General features: G+C 61.4%; 2 protein-coding genes across 2 annotated transcripts; one reads left to right on the top strand and one right to left on the bottom strand.

Annotated features, from left to right (window-relative positions):
* Positions 1–678: 678 nt before the first annotated feature.
* LETMD1 (LETM1 domain containing 1) lies at positions 679–7,717 on the top strand. Its single transcript, XM_042815341.1, has 9 exons — positions 679–981; positions 1,734–1,873; positions 3,242–3,357; positions 3,460–3,542; positions 4,137–4,323; positions 4,979–5,080; positions 6,198–6,350; positions 6,450–6,546; positions 7,100–7,717. Exons 1-9 carry the CDS (start codon positions 812–814, stop codon positions 7,168–7,170), a joined length of 1,119 nt encoding a protein of 372 aa, XP_042671275.1. The 5' UTR covers positions 679–811; the 3' UTR covers positions 7,171–7,717.
* Positions 7,718–10,134: 2,417 nt separating this feature from the next.
* Positions 10,135–15,179, bottom strand: CSRNP2 (cysteine and serine rich nuclear protein 2). Its single transcript, XM_042815340.1, has 4 exons — positions 14,996–15,179; positions 13,443–13,702; positions 11,886–12,182; positions 10,135–10,890 (listed from the first exon to the last, which is right to left on the bottom strand). Exons 1-4 carry the CDS (start codon positions 15,144–15,146, stop codon positions 10,135–10,137), a joined length of 1,464 nt encoding a protein of 487 aa, XP_042671274.1. The 5' UTR covers positions 15,147–15,179.
* Between the last annotated feature and the right edge of the window lie 4,735 nt (positions 15,180–19,914).

Raw genomic sequence — 19,914 nt, 5'->3', positions numbered from 1 at the left:
GGAAGGAGAGCGGGGGGGCCAGGGGAGGCTGGTGGAGAATGAGGTCATGAGGCAACGGTGCATCATGGTGGCTTAAAGCATCATGGCGTCGTGGCTGACTGCTGGTTCGCCATGAGCCAGCAGTGCGACCTGGCGGCAGGGAGGGTGACAATGTGCCTTCGTGGCCAAGAGGGCCAATAGGGTCCTGGTTGATCCAAAAGAGTGACAATGAGCCAGCAGTGTGACCTGGTGACCAAGAGGGTCAGTGGGGTCCAGATGTCCAATGGTTGGCCAAGAGGGTGACAATGAGCCAGCAGTGTGACTTGGTGAGCAAGAGGGCCAATAGGGTCCTGGTTGGTCAGTGGTTGACAAAAAGGGTGACAGTGAGCCAGCAGTGTGACCTCATGAACCAATGGTGGCCAACAGGTTGATCAAGAGTTGAGCACAGGGTGTTTGTGAGCCAGCAGTGTGCCTTGCTGGCCAACGGTTCCCTGTGAGGCTCTGCACAAAGCACAGCCAGCAGGGCAGGGAGGAGCTCCCCGCTCTGCTCTGCACTGGGGAGCCAAATCCGGAGCACTGGGCCCAGTGCTGGGCTCTCTCCCCAGTTCGGGGCAGACTGAGAGGTGCTGGGAGCCCCGCGGGGGGTGCAGAGCTGTGGGGGCCCAGAGCCCCTCGTGGTGGGGACGGGCCGAAGGCCCTGAGACTTTTCCCCTGGGGGAGAAAAGGAGACGGGGGCTCTGAGCAGCGCTGATCCACACGCGGCGGGGGATGAGGCCGCGCTCTGCTGGGAGCTCCGTCCAAAGAACCACTCCGTTCGGGGCCCCATTCTAAGATGGAGGCCGCCATGCCTCCCATTGCCACTTCCGCCCTCATCCCTCAACTGTTTCCTCTTCCGGTCACGTGCCCCGCCCCCTCCCCCGCCAAGATGGCGCTGTGCTGGATGGGCCGGTGCGGGGCGGAGCGGCTGTGGGGTCCCATTCCGCCTCTCCTGACGGCGCTGAGGTGAGCGGGGCCGAGCCTGGGGCGGCTGCGAGGTCGGGCGTGGGGCGTGGGGCGTGGGCCTCCCCTCTACCTGCGGAGCGCCGTGACCGAACGTGGAGCTCCACGGTCGCTCCCCAGGCCGGGCCCGCAGCCCACAGGGACGCCTGGAGCGGTTGTGGGGCTTTCTGAGATCTTTCTTCTCCCCTCACCTCCGGTGGTCGCGGGCCGCCGCGCGCGCTCCCGGTGCCGCCCTCAGCGCCGCAGTGCTGTCACCCATAGACCCCTCCAGGCCCCACGATAATGGCCCCCCAGACCCCCTGTCCCAGGCACAGAGCTCCTGGGTAGAGGCCATGCAACCCCTCCCCTTATCCCCTCCCCCGCTCTCCTCTCCCCCTCCAGACCCCCAGTATTGGCTGAGATCTCCAGGCAGGGGCTGTGGACCCCCCTCGGGCCCCTCACGTAGCAGATGTAGATCTCCAGTTATTGGCTGAGTCCTCCAGGTGTCGCCTGTGGATCCCCTTAAGAGCTCCCAGATTCACTTGGCCCCCCAAGTACCAGATGGGGACCCCCAGTTATTGGCTGAGACCTGCAGGTATTGTGTGTGGACCCCCCCAGCCCCTAGCTGTAGACCCCCTGGGGCCCCCATTTTGCAATCCACACATCTCTCTGTAATCCTGAATATCAGACCGTGACTCTCCTCGGAAGGAGCAGAGCCGAGAAACCTCATTAAAAGATGCCTAATTGACCTCATTAACCCCCTCCTTCCCCCTCAGGCCCCCCCCGGTGCTCTCCCTGCCCACCAAGGCGAGTTCCCGCTGGGCTCTGGGCGCTCGGTGGCTCCGCAGCCGCTACGAACGTTTCCTGCAGCACAGATTCCCCCGCCTCTACGCTCTGCACTCTGCCTTCACTGCAGGTAACGGTGCTTTGTGGGGAGGGGGCTTCAAGGGAAGTGGGCTCCGTGACTTGCAGCTATCGGTTAGGCCCCACCAGACCTCCCAGGTATGAAATGAAGACCCCCATTATTGGCTGAGACCTGCAGGGATTGCATATGGACCCCATCCAGGCCCCCAGCTATCAGTTAGGCTGCCCCAGACTCCCTGATATCCATTGCTCTGAGAACCCCAGGTATCAGCTAGGCTCTCCACCTGTTGGTTAGGCCCCACTAAACCCTCCAGGGACCAGATGTGGACTCCCAATTATTGGCTGAGACCTGCAGGTATTGCATGTGGACCCCCTCCAGGCCCCCACGTATCAGTTAGGCCACCCCAGACCCCCTGATATGCATTGCTGTGAGGGGAGGGGGCTCCAGGTATCAGCTAGGCTCCCCCAGGTATCGGTTAGGCCCCACCAAACCCCCCAGATACAAAATGAGGACCCTCAGTTACTGGCTGAGACATGCAGACATCGTGTGTGGATCCCCTCCAGAACCCCAGCTATCAGTTAGGCCTCCCCAGACCCCTAGGTATGCACTGCTCTGAGGGGAGGGGGCTCTGAGACATGCAGGTATCAGCTAGGCTCCCCCAGCCCCCCCAGGTATCAGTTAGGCCCCACTAGACCCCCCAGGTACGAGATATGGACCCCCCAGTTATTGGCTGAGACTTGCAGGTATTGTGTATGGACCCCATCCAGACCCCCAGATACGTGTTGCTCTGAGGGGAGGGGGCTTCAAGACCCCCAGGTATCAGTTAGGCCCCCAGGTATCAGTTAGGCCCCTCCAGACCCCCCAGGTACGAAATGAGGACCCTCAAATATTGTTTGAGACCTGCAGGTATTGTGTGTGGATCCCATCCAGATCCCCAGGTATCTGTTAGGCCTCCCCAGATATCCATTGCTCTGAGGGGAGGGGGCTCTGAGACCCCCAGTTATCAGCTAGGCCCCTCCGCGTGTTGGTTAGGCCTCTTCAGACCCCCAGGGACCAGATGTGGACCCCCAGTTATTGGCTGAGATCTGCAGGTATTGCGTGTGGACCCCGTCCAGAAACCCCAGCTATCAGTCAAGCATCCCCAGACCCCCTGATATCCATTGCTCTGAGGGGAGGGGGCTCCAGGTATCAGCTAGGCTCCTCCAGCCCCCTCCCCAAGGTATCAGTTAGGCCCTACCAGACTCCCCAGGTACGAAATAAGGACACCCAATTTTTGGCTGAGACCTGCAGATATTGTATGTGGACCCCCTCCAGACCCCCAGCTATCAGTTAGGCCTCCCCAGACCCCTGATATGCATTGCTGTGAGGGGAGGGGGCTGTGAGGGAGGGGGCTCTGCTGGTGCCACGTGTGTCCCTCAGGGCTCGAGTCGCTGCTGGCCGATGCCAGGGAGGTGCGACGGATCCGACAGGCGATGGCCCGGCAGGGGCTGAGCGCTGCGCAGCTGAACTACAGGGACATGGAGCGGCTGCGGCAGGTGGGTGCTGCTCCAGGGGGCTGGGGGGGGCCTTGGGCGGTGTGGGGGGGTGGAAAGGGGGGGGGTTTGGATGGTTTGCGTCCCTCTGATGGCGCTCTGCAGTTCCGCAGGGATGTCCTCAAGGCCGTCCCCGTCGCTCTCATCGCCATTCCGCCCTTCGCCAACTTCCTGGTCCTGCTGCTGATGTGAGTTGTGTCTCTCGGCCCCCTCTGCCTTCTCCCCGCTCATACCAGGAGCATCCAAAATGGTCCCCCCTCTTTCCTCCCCCCTCCACCCCCCCCCAGGATCTCTGTGCTGACGGCACTCCTTCCAATTGCGGCCAATTGGTTCTGGAGCTGTGAATACAACTGGAGAGTTTAATGGGCTCCCCTGTGCCCCCCCGCCCCTCCTGTGCCCCCTCACTGTCCTCCGTGCCCCTCTTGTGCCCCTCTCTGACTCTTCTGTGCTCTCTGTACCCCCTCCTGTCCATCCTGTGTCCCCTCTGCTACTCCTGTGCCCCTCCTGTCCATGCTGTGCTCCCCCTGCACCCCCTGTGCTCCTCCTACCCCTCCTGTCCATTCTGTGCCCCCCCCATCCCCCGTGTCCCCTCTGTCCCTGCCTCTCCTGTCTATTCTGTGCTCCCCTGCCCCCTCCCTGCCCCCCTGTGCCCCTCCTGCGTCCCTCCTGTTCCCCCCGCCCCTCTTGTGCCCCTCCTGTGGCATCCTGTCCCTTCTGGAACCCCCCCCTCACTCCCTCTGCCCTTCCTGCCCCCCTCCTGCCCTCCGTTCCCCCCCCCTCAGGGACTTCGTCCCACGGCAGCACCTGGTCCGCCACTTCAGGACGCCGCAGCAGCAGCAGGAGTTCAGTGAGGAGAACCACAGCGCCCGCCGCGCCGCCTACCCTGCAGTGCTCAGCTGCCTGGACGCAGCTGCGCAGTCCCTGCCTCAGCAACAGCTGCAGCGCCGCCTGCGGGATCTCTGCGTTGAGGTGGGCTCTGCACCCCCTTCTGCATCCCACCCTCATTTCCATCCCCATCCCGCCCCATCCTCATCCCCATCCCGTTATCGATCCACCTCCATCCCCCTCCCCATCCCTGCTCTCATCCCTTCCCCGTTATCGTTTCCTACTTTCACCCTCATCCCACCCCGTTCCCATCCCTTTCCCCATTCCTGTCCCATTATCAGTCCTCACCCTCAGCCTGTTCCCACCCTCATTTCCATCCCTTCCCTGTCCCCTTCCCCACTCCCATCACATTTCCACCCCCTCCCCACCTCCATCCCCTTCCTCATCCTTGTCTCATTATCAGTCCCCACCCCACACTCATGTCCATCCCATCTCCATACCCCCTCCACTCCCCATCCCATCCCAATCCGTTCCCCCCCATCCCATCCCTTCCCCATTACCACACCACATCCCACCTCCATCCGCTTTTCATCCCTTTCTCCATCCTCATCCTACCTCCTATCCCTGTCCCAATCTCAGCCCCACTCCCATCCCATTATCAGTTCCCATCCTACTCCATCCCAATCCCGACCCCCGTCCTCATCCCACTCCCATCCCATTATTGGTCCCCATCCCATCCCCAATTCCATCCCATCCCACCCCCCCGTTGTGGCACTGCTGACCTCCTGGTTCTGTGCAGGTGCAGCGCGGCCGCCATCCCCTCGTGGCTGAGCTCTGCGTCGTGCAGCCACTCTTCTCAGGTCCGGCGCTGCGCCTGGCGGAGCTGCGGGGAGCCCACGTGGTGAGTGCTGCGCGCCCCACGCCGAGCCCCACTGCCTTCCCTTCTTGCCCCAATCCGCACCCTGTGTCTCGTTCCATCCCCACGCTGTGCCCCATTCCGTGCCCCATGTCCTCTCTGTGCCCCATCCCATGTCACACCCCGTGCCCCACGCCGTGTCCCAGTCCCGTCTCCTGCCCCGTGCCCTGTTCCATTCCATGACCCGTGTCCCACTCTGGGCCCCATCCCACACCCTGTGCGCCATCCCCTGTCCCACTCCATGTTCCTCTCTGTGCCCCATTCAACACCCCCACCTCATTCCATCCCCCCCCCGTGCTGTATGTACCCCGTGCCCCACTCCATGCCCCTCAGCGTCCTGCCCCACCTCTGTGTCCCAGTCTGTGCCCCACGCTGTGCCATGCTCACGTCCCACTCCATCCCCGCTCCATGCTATGCTCCAGTGCCCCACTCTGTGCTCCACTCCACGTCCTGCTCTGTGCCTCATTCCATGCCCCTCTCTGTGCCCCACATCCCTGCCCCACCTCGTGCCCCGCACCATGCCCCGTTCGTGTTCTGTTCCCCTCTCTGTGCCGTGCCGTGTCCCATTCCATCCCCACTCAGTGCCGTTCCCTGTCCAATTCTGTGCCCACTGTCCCATGCCCCGTGTCCCACCCCATGTTCCACTCCATGCCATACCCCGTGTCCCAGTCAGTCCCTGCACCATCCCATGCTCTGTGTCCCATGCCATGCCCCACATCCCCACTCCCTGCTGTGCCCCTTGTCCCAGTCAATCCCTGCACCACACCATGCTGTGTCCCATTCCATTCCATGCCCCATGTCTCATTCCATCCCCACCCCACCCCATGCCATGCCCTGTGCCCCTCTCTGTGCTCCACATCTCCACTCTGTCCCATGCCCTGTTTCCCATCCCATGTGCCACTCCATTCCATGCCCCTTGTCCCAGTCAGTCCCTGCTCCATGCTGTGTCCCCTGTACTATTCCACACCCCATGTCCCATTCCATGCCCACCCTGTGCCACGCTCTCTGCCCCTCTCTGTGCCCTCCATCTCTGCTCTGTCCCATGTCCCACCCCCCCGCACTCCATGCCTGGTGCCCGTCCCCACGCCGTGCCGTCCCGCAGCGGGCGCTGAGCCGCGTGCTGTTCCTGACTCCTCTGCTGCCCGCCATCCTGGTGCGGCGCCGCCTGCATTCCCACCTCCTGGAGATCCGGCACCTGGACCGCGCGCTGGCTCGCCTGGGCCTGGCACAGCTCTCCGAGGAGGAGCTCAGAGCGGTGAGAGACCCCCCGGCTGGGGGTTGGCGGGGTCCCGGCCTCCTCCCTCATCCCGCAGTTGGGAATTTTGGGTGCTGACCCCCTTCCTCCCCTCTGCAGGCCTGTTACCTGCGGGGCCTGAACCCCGCACGGCTGAGTGCGGCGCAGTGCAGAGCCTGGCTGGAGCAGTGGCTGAGGCTGTCCTGCGTGCTGCAAGGTGTGCGGGGGGGAGGGGGAGTGACCCTGCGCCACGGGGGGGTTGGGGGAGAAGGGGAGGGAGCTGTGTGTGTGTGTGTGTGGGGTGGGGGTCCCCCATCCCAGGAGGGGCTCAGGGCCGTGAATGGGGCCCAGGGTGGCTGCTGGGGAGGTGGGAGCAGCCCAGAGTGTGAGTTGGGACTGGGGGGGCTGCGAGGACCCTTCCATTCCAACCATCCCCTGGTTCTGGGATCTTTCAGGGCCCTTTCAGGGCCATCCCAACCCAACCGTCCCACGGCTTTATGATCTTTCAGGACCCTTCCAACCCTATCTGTGGTTTTGGGACCTTTAAGGACCCTTCCAATGCCACCATCCTGTGGTTCTAAGATCTTTCAGGACCTTCCCATCCCAGTCATCCTGTGGAATTCAGCCTTTGTCCCCCCCCAACCCGCTCTGAGGGAGGGGATCCCTGTGGGTACAGACTGAGCCCGCCCAACACAAGGGGAAACCAAACAGACCTGAGGGGCTCAATGGGGGGCACAGGACCCCCTCAGCCTCCCTCTCTCCCATTGCAGCCTCCGAGGCATCCCTGCTGGCCAACAGCATGGTGCTGCTGTCCCTCAACTATGCAGGAGCGAAGCAATGAGCGGCGCTGATTGTCTGCTGTGGCGCTGCTCTGTGCCCCCCACCTCTGGGGGGGTCAGCAAGAGCAGGACGGGAGGCACTGAAGAGTGGAGGATGGCAGCCCTGCGTCCCTGCACCCCGTCAGGGAGATGCCCTGCGCCTCTGTTCCCCCATGGCCGCTGCAGCACTTTACATGTTTATTGTGGGGGGAACGGGCGTCCCCCCACCCCGCGACCCCCCCAGCAGGGACTGGGCTCAGCTCTGCGCATCGCTGCTCCTCACAGAGGGTTTGGGGCTGGGGATGGGACCCTGCGCTCCACGTGGGATCCAGGGGGTCACCGCTGCACTGGGGGGGAAGGGGGAGATACAAATGTCCCCATTCAGGATGCGGGGCCAACGTGGTGTTGAGTTCTGCGTTGGTGTCACTGAGTTGGACATGGTGTCGAGTTCTGTACTGATGTCATTGTGTTGGATGTGGTGTCATCGAGTTCTGCCTTGGTGTCACTGAGTTTTGATGTGATGTCATCGAGTTCTGCATTAACCATCGAGTTCTGTTTTGGTGTCGCTGAGCTCTTTTGGTGTTGCTGAGTTTCGATGTGACGTCGTCAGTTCTGCTTTGACATCGCTGAGTTCTGCATTGATGTCACTGAATTTGGACTTGATGTCCAGTCCCACATCAGCGCTGAGTTTTGATGTCCTCAAGTCCTGCAGTGGCATTGAGTTCTTGGGGTTGTTGAGTTTTGCCTCGACATCACTGGGTTTTGCATTGGTGCCATTTTCTGCATTGCAGTTGAGATTTGCCCTGATGCCATCAAGTTCCACGTTGGTGTTGAGCTTTGATTTGATGCCATCGAGTCCCACATTGGTGTCGTTGAGTTTTGATGTGATGCCATCATGTTTCCAGCAGTAGATTTTCTGTTGATTCCATCAAGTTCTGCACGGGGGTCACTGAGTTCTGGATGGACCCCATTGAGCTCTGACTCTGAACTCAGTTCTGCATTGGTGTCGTTGAGTTTTGGTGCGACGGCATCACATTTGGTGCAGCGCTGTTGAGCTCTGCCCCTCTGCTCGTTAAGCTGTGCCTCGTTAAGCTCCATGCTGCTCTGCAAGGAGTGGAGCAGCAGCGTGGCTCGGCCTGTTGTGTGACACCACCGCTGGAGCGCCCCATCCTCAGCCCCATCTCAACCCCATTCCACCCCATCACCATTCCACTCCCACCCCCATCCTATTCCATTCCCAGCCCCATTTCATCCCTATTCCACCCACAACCCCACCTCCATCCCATCCCCACCTCCATCCCATCCCCACCCCCATCCCATCCCCATTTCATCCCCATTCCATTTCACCCACAACCCCATCCCCTCCCATCCTTATTCCCTCCCATTCCATCCCCACCCCCATCCCACCCTCATTTCATCCCATCCCAACCCCCTTTCCATCCCTATTCCATCCCCCACCCCATCCCATCCCCACACCCATTTCATCCCTATTCTACCCCCATCCCATTTCACCCCCATCCCATCCCTATCCCCTCCCCAACCCCCTTCCATGCCCTCCCCACCTCCCTCCCATCCCTCTCCCTATTCCATCCCACCCCACTGCCATCCCATCCCCATTTCACCCCTATTCCACCCCCATTCCATTCCACCCCCATCCCATCCCCACCTCCATCCCAGCCCCATTAATTAAAGGCACCCCCCCCCCCCCCCCCGCCCCGTTTGTGGCTGAGGCCGGTGCCCCCGTGCCCCCCCCCCCCCGGCTGCGCTTTCCCTCGCTCTGCGCCCTGCGGCTCGGAGCCTCCTTTATTTGTTACTCTTTAAATATTCTCTTTTTAAATACAGCATTCTCACCGTGGGGAAAAACAAACAAACAAACGAAAACCCAACAAAACAAAACCGTAAAAAAGCTAAAATAATAATAATAACAGGGAGGACCCGACACAGCTTTGGATTCACAGTGGAATAGAAATGAAAACCGCCGGCGGTGTGCGAGGGAAGAGGGGGGGAAAGCACCCACTGCGCCCGGGGAGGGGGCACAGAGCGGGGGGGGGCAGGGGGAGCGCTTGGAGCTGCTGTGGGGACCGAAGTGTGGGGACGGAGCGGTGCTGCGGGGCACCGGGCGGCCCCTGCCCCAACGCCGCCCCTCGGTGCGGCACGACGGGTCGCAGCACCTCGGCAGCGGAGAGCGTGGAAGCAAAACGAACGCAAGGGAGAAAAGCACCGCTGTGCCGAGTCGGTCCCGGTTCCGTCTCTGGGCGTCTCAGCCGGGGGGGAGGAGGAGGATGGCAAAGCCCGAAGCTTCGGCGCTGGGAGCGCAGAGCAGGGCTGCAGTCCTGGGGACGGGCGGACGGCTGCAGGTCCTGGGGGTGAAAGCGGTGAGCAAAGGGGGTCGGAGCGGTTCCAGGAGCGTCCGTGTCTGCGTTCTCACCCCTCTCTGTGCAACTGGAGCGGCTGTGGGGTTCCCTGTGGGGGTGGGGAGGCGCTGGGCTGCGGTGCGGCCCCGTAAACATTCAGCACGTTAAAAAAATAGAATAATTAAAAAACAAAAACAAAAGAATACAAAAAAGAATAATTAAAAAACAAACAAACAAACAAAAAAAACCCCAAAAAAATCAACAACAACAAAAAACCAAAAACAAAACACAAACCACCCCAAAGTCTTCTGTGTCCAAGACAAAAAGGAGGAGGGGCCCTGGGTGGGCAGCGGGGAGAAGCGGGCACCGCTGAGCACAGGGCGCCCCAAGCAGCTCCGCGGGGACGCGGCCCGCGGTGTCCGTGCGTCCGTCCGTCTCGGTGCCCCAAGCAGGACTGCAGCCCCACGGGCTCCGTGCCCGCGCGTCTGTCCGCGCGTCTGTCCGTCCGTCCCCTCGGCGCTCCGCGTGCCGCCATCCGTTTGAGCGGTCCCCGCTCCTCCTCCCTTCCCTCCCTCCCCATTCGGGGCAGCGCCGCGCCTTGGAATCTCCTCAATAAATAACGTGCGGGGGGCTTCACACCCCCCGGGGGGGCTCCTCGGGGCCGGGCGCCTCGCGGGGCGCCGCGGGGCCCAGCGACGCAGCGCAGCTCTGCGCGCCCTCCGGCCCCGCGCCCTTCGCCCCGTCCCCTTTGCTCGGGGCGGCGCGGCTGCACGGCGCTGCGGGGGCCGTGGCGTCGGTCCCGGTGTCCTTGGGGCGCTCGTCGGCACCGTTCTCGCCCTTGGGGCCCGGCGCGGAGCGCGGCTCCACCTGGTAGTACAGCAGCGGAGCGGCGTTCAAGTAGGGCTGCGCGGCCGCCGGCTGCTCGGCGCCGTCGGCGAAGCAGAGCACGGAGGATCCCGGCGGCAGCTGCGCTTGGATGAGGATCGGGGCCGCCAACCCCGGGCACAGCGCCTCCGGCACGGCCAGCGGCTCCTCCAGGATGCAGACGCCGACGCTCTCCACGCCGGAGCCGCCGCTGGAGTCTTCCTCGGCCTTCAGCCTCTCCAGCTCCTCGGCGGTCTGCAGGTGCATGACGGCTGTCTCGTTCTCGGCCATGAACTCCTGGAAGTCCTGCGTCTCAGGGGGCTGCGTGCCGGGGGGCCACGAGCTGCCGGCGCCCTGCAGCTCCTCGTCGCCGGGCCGCGCGCTTTGCCGCTTGTTCTCCAGCTCCAGCTTCATGATGGTGTGGAGGTAGTGAGTCCGCACGCGGATGGGGTTGAACTCGATGCGGCCGGCCATGTTCCCGCAGCCGTCCCGCGAGCAGCCGCAGGGGAAGGACATGCGGTCCACCTGTGGGGACAGCGAGGCTGCGGGAAGCGCTGCTCTGCCTCCGGCCTGACGCAGCGACCCGAACGGAGAAGGAGCTCCAAGGATGAAGTTGCAGTGGCCAACAGGGCAACTGCGAGCCAGTACTGCGTGCTGCCGGCCAACAGGTTGACCAATGGTTGACCAATGGGTGATGGTGAGGCTGCAGTGCACGCCGGTGGCCAAGAACACCAACGGCAGCCTGGTTGGCCAATGGGTGATCAGTGGTTGACCAATGGTTGACTGCAGGCCCTCGGTGTGCCCTTGTGGCCAGGAACGCCAGCGGGCTGCTCTTGGCCAATGGTTGACCACAAACCAGCGAGTGCAGCCCAGCAGCCAAAAATGCCAATGGGTTTCTGCTTGGCCAAGAGTTGGCAAACAGTTCACAGAATCACAGAATGGTTGGGTTGGGAGGGAGCTCAAGGATCACGGAGCTCCAACCTCCCGCCACACGCAGGGCCACCAACCTCCACATTTCACAGCAGCCCAGGCTGCCCAGGGCCCCATCCAGCCTGGCCTCCAACACCTCCAGGGATGGACGGGGCATCGCAGCCTCTCTGGGCAGCTGTTCAGCCCCTCACCGCTCTCACAGCACACAACTTCCCTGACATCCAACCTCCACCTGCCCTCCAGTTGCCCACAAGCCATCAGCGTGACCTCATTGCCAACAGTTGACCACAGGGTGATCGTGAGCCAGTAGCACGTCCTGGTTGGCCAACAACTGACCACGAGGCCCTCAGAGCCAAGAAGGCCAATGCTGTAACATTGGCCAGCAGCTGACCACAAGCCAGCAGCGTGCCCCGGTGGCCAAGAAGGCAAAAGGTTCCCTGGGGGCACTGCGGCACAGGGCCAGCAGAGCAGGGAGGCGCTTCTTGCTGGAGAGATCCAAACCTGCCCTGCCCCAGTGCCGTGCCTCTGCTCTGGGGGTTGGACAGAGGACCCCCGAGATCCCTTGCAGCCCTCTGCCACTCGTCACTCACCTGGCACTTGATGCCCGCCTGGCTGCAGGCGCAGGCCTCGGGGTCGCAGTACAGGCGGCAGTCGCAGCCGCACTCCTCTCGTGACAGCCGGATGGCGCGCAGCTCCTGCTTCTCCTCGGCGTCGATGCGGTGCACGCCGGAGGCACGGAGCAGCGCCCGCCGCTGCTTGGTGGGCAGGGGCTGCAGGAAGAAGTAGTCATCCACCTCCACGTTCTCCACATCGATGTCGTCGTCTGAGATGTCCTCCAGTGTCAGCCCTTCCGCCTCCTCCGACTCCACCGTGCCGTTCTTGGTGAGCTGCGGGGTCAGGTCAGCGCTCAGCGCCGTGCTGGGAGGCTGCGGACCCCCGGCACGGCATGATGGGACCCGCGGGGTCCCCCGTGCTGCAGAATCATTAAGTTTGGAAGTCTGAGATCACCCAGTCCAACCCCAACCCATCCCAGACACAGCAGGAAGGAGCGCGCCGTGTCTGCGGGACCCCGCATCTGCAATAAAGGCAGGAAAGCAACGCTGCAGCGCTCAGGAGGGCACCTCTGCCTCCTTCCCTCCGTGCTGCAAACGGCTCAAGGAAAAGGAGGTCACTGCTTCCCAAAATATCGGGGCTTGGAGAGAGCTTTGGGATTGGAGAGCTTGGGAGCTGCAGGGTTTGGGATTGGAACGAAGCTAGAAATCGCAACAGAAACGTTTCGAGGAGGGGGGGAAGCAGCAAGAACCCTCATGAGAAACGTGGGGACTGATCCCCCTCACCACCCCATCCATAACGCGCTCCCCATCGATAGCTTAAGTGGCAGAAAAAGTTCAATTTAACAAAAGATTTAAAAAAGAAGTGTTGGCTCTGCATCTCTCCGCCAAACGTTGTCATGGCAGCAGCAGCCTGATTAATCCCAGGGTCGTGTCACATTAAATGAAGCCGAACCCCAGACAACGCCATAACGAGGTCAGGATGGGAAAAGGGTTGAGCTGGGATTTGATCTCAGGTACCACAACCTTCCAGACTGGAATTTCCAGCAGAGAAGTTTGGAAGGGGAACTGTGGAGAAGGACCAGAGTGACCAGGAGCCAGCAGTGCGCCCTGGTGGCCAAGATGGCCGACAACGTTCTGGGTGGCCGGTGGTTGAGGAACAGCCGGTCAACGGTTGACAAGCGGTTGGCCAATGGTTGACCATGAGCAAGCAGCGCGGCCTGCTTGACCAACAGCTGACCAGTGGTTGACAAGTGGCTGATCGTTGGCATGTTTTCATTGGCCAACTGCTGACCAACAGCCGGTCAACGGTTGACCGTGAGCCAACAGTGCGCCCTGGTCGACCAACTGTTGACCAACAGCAGACAATCAGGTGACAAACAAGTGACCACGAGCCAGCAGGGCGTCCTCACTGCCCAACTGTTGACCAACAGCTGACAGGCAGTCAACCAACGGCTGACCAACAGCCGACAATCAGCTGACAAACAGCTGACCACGAGCCAGCAGGGCGTCTTCGCTGCCCAACAGCTGACCAACGGCTGACAGGTGGTCGACCACAACCCAGCAGCACCCAAAAAGGGCGATGCCCGATCCTACCTTCATCTTCTTGGCGTGCAGCTTCTCCTCCTTGAGGTGCTCACGCAGGATCTCGCGGTGGTTCACCTCCTGCTCCTGTGCAAACTCGCACAGCGTGTAGCTGCGCACCGAGTTGTGTCGCGGGGCCATGCCAAGCGAGCTGCCACCCTGGCTGGGCACGCTGGTGAAGCCCTGGCGCCGGGCGAAGTAATACACCGTCACCTGGTCGAAGCGCACATTCTTCCTGCGCAGCTGCTTCTGCCTCTTCAGGATGGAGGTGGCTGCAAAGAGGGAGGACGAGGGAATGGGAACGGGAGCCCCGGCGCCTCCCGGTGCAATGGGATGGGGTGGCAGGGAGCTTTGCTGCAGCCCTGAGCAGGTGTCGGCAACCGAGCCGTGCCCGCATGGGCTGCGTGCTTCCTTCTGATACTGTCAGGATAAACCCCATTAATCCCAATGCCTCGTTAATTCCGTTATCGTGAGGTATTGCAGTAGGGGAGGCGCCAGCGGGATCCTGATTTGAGGATGAAGGTGTGCGATTGCGAGGGGCGTGCGTGGGGGGGGAGCAAGGCCAGCATCCCCTCACAGCCAGGGTCTGTCCCCACCCCTGTCCCACCCCCACGCCCTCTCCCCTCATCTGTCCCCATCCCCTGTGCTCCATCCCCTCGCTGTCACTGTTTCCTGTCCCCTCACTCACTGTTCACCGTCTCCATGTCCCATCCCCATGCTTGTCCCCTCACTTTGTCACCACGCTCTGTCCCCTTCACTTTGACACTCTTTCCTGTCCCCATACCCTGTCCCCTCCCCATCACCGTTTGCTGTCCCCATGTCTTATCCCTATCCCATGTCCCCATCCACGTCCCCTCACTCTGCCACTCTTTGCTGTCCCCCGCTCTTGTCCCATCATCGTCACTGTGCCCACCTCCATTTCCATCCCTCACCCCCAGTCCTTTCATTACCACCATTTGCTGTTCCCATGTCACATCCCCACGCCATGCCCTCACTGTCACTGTTCTGTCCCCACACTCCATCCCCTCACTCTGTCACTGTTTGCTCTCCACGTTCCCAAGGAAACTCAGGGAAAAAGCCACTGCCCCCATCCCCATCCCCCCATCCCCAGTCCTACACCCCATCACCCATCCCCACCCCACTCACGGATGGAGCCACTGCCCCCATCCCCATCACCCATCCCTGTCCCATCCCCACACTCCATCACCCATCCCCATCCCCACAACCCATCTCACTCATGGATCCTTACACCCCATCCCCATACCCCATCCCTGTCCCACTCACAGATGAAGCCACTGCCCCCATCTCCATCCCTACACCCCATTCCCACACCCCATATAACCCATCCCCATCCCCATAACCCATTCATGGATGAAGCCACTGTCCCCATCCCCACACCCCACCCCCACCCCTACACCCGATCCCCACGCCCCATAACCCATCCCCATCCCCCATCCCTGTCCCCATAACCCATTAACGGATGAAGCCACTGCCCCCATTCCCACACCCCATCCCCACCCCTACACCCCATCCTCATAACCCATCCCTGTCCCCATCCCACTCACGGATGAAGCCGCTGGAGCTGGAGGGGTTGACGCTGTCGCAGCTGTCGGCGCTGTCGCTGTTGGAGATTTCATCATCCGAGTTGGACGCCGGGGATCCCACGTCCGCATCCTCAAACTTCCTCTTGAGGCGGCCGCTCGCGATCGCGTCCATCGGGATCGCATGGAGCTGCGGCACGCGGTGCGCGGGGGGGAGGAACGGCCGCCCGGCTCAGCAGGGACCTGCGGGATGGGGACCGTGGTGGTGGGGGTCCAGGGGTGCCCCCTACCCAGAGCAGCACCGCTCGGCAGCGCCGGGCCCGCAGCGCAGGGATGAGCAAAGCCGCTGAGCTCGCCGCTCTCTGCATCTCCTTCACCAAAACGTGGGAGCGTGGCACGGCGTCAGCGCGCAGCGGAGCCCAGCAGCAGAGCCGAGCCGTGGGGACGCCGCTGGGTTGCGGGATTTGGGGAGAGGGGGAACAGCAGAGCTGAAGGCGAGGCGCTCAGCCCCGCTCCGCTTTGTGCCGTCGCCGCAGCAGCGCCGGTTCTCATGGCAACGGAACAAACGGCTCTGGAGAAAGCTGCTGGCGTCCGTCTGTCTGTCCGTCATCCACCCCCTCCAGCTCTCATCCTTCTGTCCATCCATCATCTGTTCATCCGTCCACCCTTCCATCAGCCCAGCCGTTCTCCATTCGCCCTTCTGTCCGTCCATCCTCCTGTCTGTCCATCCCTCTGTCATCCCAGTTCTCCCCCTTTCCGTCCACCCGACATTCATCCGTCCATTCCTCCCTCATCATTCATCCTTCTGTCCACCCATCATCTGCCCGTTTGTCCATCCCTCCATCATCCGTCTGTCCATCCCTCCATCATCCGTCTGTCCATCCCTCCATCATCCGTCTGTCCATCCATCATCTGCCTCTCTGCCCATCCTTCCATCAGCCCATCTATCTCCTCATCCTCCTGTCCATCTATCCTTCCCCCCATCCATTCTTCATCCGTCCGTCTATCCATCCACCCCTCCATCTGTCTGTCCGTCCCTCCACCATCCCATCCATCCTTCATCTCCCTGCGCACCTCCTCGCGATGCCACCTCCAACCCAGGTGTGACAAAGGGGGGTAGGGACACAATTGACACCGGGCTCCAGCTGCAGCTCCTCTCCCAAAATGAGAGGGAGAGCTTGGGAAAGCATTCCAGGCACAGAGTGACTGGCAGCAACGCTACAGTGCCCAGGGTCTGCAGGAACAACGGAGCTCTCACTCAGCTGGCAGCCTGGAGTTGGGCTGGTGGCATCAACGGCTCTGCTGTTTCCAGTGAGAGGGAATCGGATCAAAGAGGGAAAACAGCTCCTTTCCCCGTGGAGCTCAGCACCAAAAGCTTTGCTGCCACCCAACAGTGCTTCTCCTCCTTCCCTCCATTAAACTGTGCTGAAAGGAGCTCAGCTGAAAAGATTTGTTCCTCCACATCCTGCAGCTTGGGAGCAGGGCTGCAGGATGAGGGATGCTCTGCATCCCGCTGCCAGGCTCCAAACCTTCACCTGTCAGCAGAGCTGCTTGGTGAGCCTGGCTTCATTCTGCTGACTGCCAGCCAGCTGTGTGCACCACTGGCCAAGAATGCAACCCGTGTCCTCGCTGCTCAGCGGCTGACCGTGAGCCAGCAGCGCGTCCTGGTGGCCAAGAACACCAACGGTGTCCTGGATAACCGACGGCTGACCAACGGTCGGCCAAAAGCTGACCGTGAGGCAGCAGTTCTGGTGACCAAGAAGACCGATGATATCCTGGTTGACCAGCGGTTGGACAATGGTTGATCGTGAGCTGGAAGTTACAGCCCTGTGGCCAAGCTGGCCAAGGGTTGATCAACAGCTGATGGTGGCCAAGAACACCAGTGGTGTCCTGGTTGACCAACAGTTGGCCAACGGTTGACCAAAAGCTGACCACAAGCCAGCAGCGTGCTCCAGCGGCCAAGAAAGCCAATGGTGGCCAACTGGTTGACCAGTGGTTGACTACAGGGTGACCATGAGCCAGCAGCGTGCCCTGGTGGCCACCGGTTCCCTGGAGATGGCTGCACGGAGCACAGCCGGCAGGGCAGGGAGCTGCTCCCACCTCTGCTCTGCACTGGGGAGGCCCCATCCGGAGCACTGGGCCCGGCGCCGGGCTCTCCAGTTTAGGGAAGACTGGGAGGTGCTGGATGAGGAGCTGAGGAGGTTCCTTCCAGCTGCCGCAGCTCCGGGAGTTTTGGGTTCTGCTCCCCCAAAGCACTGCAGAACATCCCAGGGCTGCTGGGAGGAGCCGGGGGGGGAAAGACTGAGCGAGCAGCAAGTCCAACCCCACAAATAAAGCAGAAAACCAGGGGGCCACCACTGGCAGGGCTACGGGACACAGCTCTGCTCCTCTGGCACAGAGGATTCCCTGCAGGATTCACCTCTTATCCCCACAGCTGAGGATTTAAGAACTGCACCACTGCAGGGATGCTGAGAGGGGCAGATTCCTCCTCGGGGGTCAGGGCTGCCTCCTTTGGGATCCGTGTTCCTACAGCTGAGCCCCACGGATGTTCTGGGCTGCAGCTCCACAGCAGCAGCAGTACTTACACAACACGCATTGCAATGAGCAGCGGAGCCTGGCCCCAAATTGCAGCACTGCCGGCAGGTGTGGGGAGACCGTGTGGCCCCAAAAAGCAGGGGGGAGTAAGGAAAGGGTCCTAAAAAGCTGGGGGTAAAAAACAGGGAGGTCCTAAAAAGCTGGAGACTAAAGGAAAGGGGTCCCAAAAAGGAAGGGGGGGGTCCCAAAAAGGAAGGGGGATAAGAAGGGCAACCCCAAAAAGCAGGGGGACAAAAAGGGGCAGCCCTGAAGGTAGGGGGAGGCTAAAGGAGGCAGGGTCCTAAAAAGAAGGGGCCTGGAGGAGGGAGGATCAAAAAGGGAGCCCCCCAAAAAGGAGGCTAAAGGAAAGGGAGCCCAAAACGATAGGAGCAAAAGGGTGGTCCCAAAAAACAGGGGGGCTAAAGGAAGGAGCCCCTCCAGAGCAAAGATGGGGGGGCAAAAGGGGAGGCGCCCCCACAGCCGGTCGCATCAGACCCTGCAGTATGGGAGGGTGGGGGGCTGATCTCAGAACCCAGCTCAGACCCCACCAGGGTCCCCATCCCCATGGCAGGGCCCCAAGGACCCCCACCCACCCAGATCGTCCCTCACTCAGGGTCTCCTCTGCTCCCTTCCCACCTGAGGCACTTTTTTGGGGTCATCCCACACAGCCCCATTGTTAGCACCCCCCACAGCCCCTAAAGCCCACTTTCAAGGCTCCCATCCCCTGCATGGCTACACAGCCCCTATAGGCCTCCTATCTCCCCAGAGAGCCCCATTTTAAGACACCCCCCACCCCCTACAAGCCTCTGATCCCCCCTGCAGGAAACACATTTCCTACAGGCCTCCCATAACCCCTACAGGTTCCCCTCTTCAAGGCTCCCATTCCCTATAGGCCCCTACATCCCCCCCACATCCCCTATAAGCTTCCATTCTTCAGGACCCCCTCCCCTGCAGCCTCCATCAGCCTCCTATAGACTTTCATTTTTAAGGCCCCCTACACTCCCTGCAGGCTTCCTATTGCCCCTATATATTTCCACCTCTACTACCAGCACCCCCTAAAGATCTCCTATAGCCCCACAGGCCTCCATCTCCAAGCTCCCTCCCCTCCCCCTCCCTCCCACAGACCTCCTACATCCCTTACAGTCTCCTATTTTTAAGGACCCCATCCCCCTATAGTCCTCCTATGCCCCATATAGGCTGCCACCTCAAAGACCTCCCTCACCCATCCCCTACGGGCCTCCTACACCCCCTACAGACCCCCATTTCAAGGCCCCTCAGCCCCCATAGGCCCCCTATTGCTGCCATGGGCCCCCCATCCCCTCTTTAAGGCCATCACCTCCTCTAGCCCTTATAGGCTCTGTATGCACACTCCCCACCCCACAGGCCTCTTATGGCTTCTATCTTTCCCTCTTAAACCCCCTCCCAACTGACCCCCCCTCCTCCCCACTCCCTACACACTTCCATATTTAAGGTCTCCTATGTTATCTGTAAGCCTCCATACGTACCCTATAGACATCTTATATTGCCCATAGCCTCCCTATCCCCAAGACCCCAAGCCCTACACGTCTCCTATAGGCCTCCATCTTCAAGGCCCTCATCCCCTCTATGCCTCCATCCTTTTTGCCCTCACCCCTTACAGACCTCCTACAGCCCCTATAGACTGCCATCCTCCAGGCCCCCCATCCCCTACAGGCCTCCATCTTCAAGGCCATCATCCCCCCCCCATCCCCAATATCTCTCCATCTTTAAAACCCTCACCTCCTACAAACCTCCTACAGCCCCTGTAGGCTCCCATTCTCCAGGCCCCCCATCCCCTGTAGGCCTCCTACAAGCCCTATGAGCCCCCTGCATCCCCAATATCACCCCCCCATCCCCTATAGCCCTCCATCTTTAAGACCCTCACCTCTTACAGACCTCCCACGGCCCCTATAGGCTCCCACACTCCAGGCCCTCCATCCCCTACAGGCCTCCTGCATTCCCATAGGCCCCATTATACCCTTCCATCTTCAAGGCCATCATTCCCCTACATCCCTCCATCTTTAAAGCCCTCACCTTATAACCTCCCATAGGCTCCCATTTTCCAGGCCCCCCAACCCTGCAGTCCTCCTACAAACCCTATGAGCCCCCTGCATCCCCAATACCCCCCCACCCCTTACAGCCCTCCACCTTTAAGACCCTCACCTCTTACAGACCTCCTAAGGCCCCTACAGGCTCCCATTTTCCAGGCCCGTGACCCCCTATAGGCCTCCATCTTCAAAGCTCCATCCCCTATTGACCACCCACACCCCCCCAAGAGGCGCCCACCTTCAGGGCCCCGACCCCCTGGGGGGCGCCCGACAGGCCCCCAGCGGCAAGCGGGGGGGGGGGGG

The sequence above is a fragment of the Centrocercus urophasianus genome, unplaced genomic scaffold, assembly GCF_019232065.1.
Source record: "Centrocercus urophasianus isolate 14NV4802_14NV808 unplaced genomic scaffold, USGS_Curo_1.0 seq_1493, whole genome shotgun sequence".
Lineage (NCBI taxonomy): Eukaryota > Metazoa > Chordata > Aves > Galliformes > Phasianidae > Centrocercus > Centrocercus urophasianus.
Note: the sequence above shows the minus strand (reverse complement) of the source record. Positions and strands in the feature narration are given on the sequence as shown.

Excerpts from the sequence above, each read along its gene's own strand:
- LETMD1 (XM_042815341.1), top strand. The coding sequence starts at position 812 with ATGGAGGCCGCCATGCCTCCCATTGCCACTTCCGCCCTCATCCCTCAA. Across the intron at positions 982-1,733 it reads CCTCTCCTGACGGCGCTGAG|GCCCCCCCCGGTGCTCTCCC; the intron begins GTGAGCGGGGCC and ends CTTCCCCCTCAG. Across the intron at positions 6,351-6,449 it reads CCGAGGAGGAGCTCAGAGCG|GCCTGTTACCTGCGGGGCCT; the intron begins GTGAGAGACCCC and ends TCCCCTCTGCAG.
- CSRNP2 (XM_042815340.1), bottom strand. The coding sequence starts at position 15,146 with ATGGACGCGATCGCGAGCGGCCGCCTCAAGAGGAAGTTTGAGGATGCG. Across the intron at positions 13,703-14,995 it reads CAGCTCCAGCGGCTTCATCC|CCACCTCCATCCTGAAGAGG; the intron begins GTGAGTGGGATG and ends CCCTCTTTGCAG. Across the intron at positions 12,183-13,442 it reads TGCACGCCAAGAAGATGAAG|CTCACCAAGAACGGCACGGT; the intron begins GTAGGATCGGGC and ends CTGACCCCGCAG.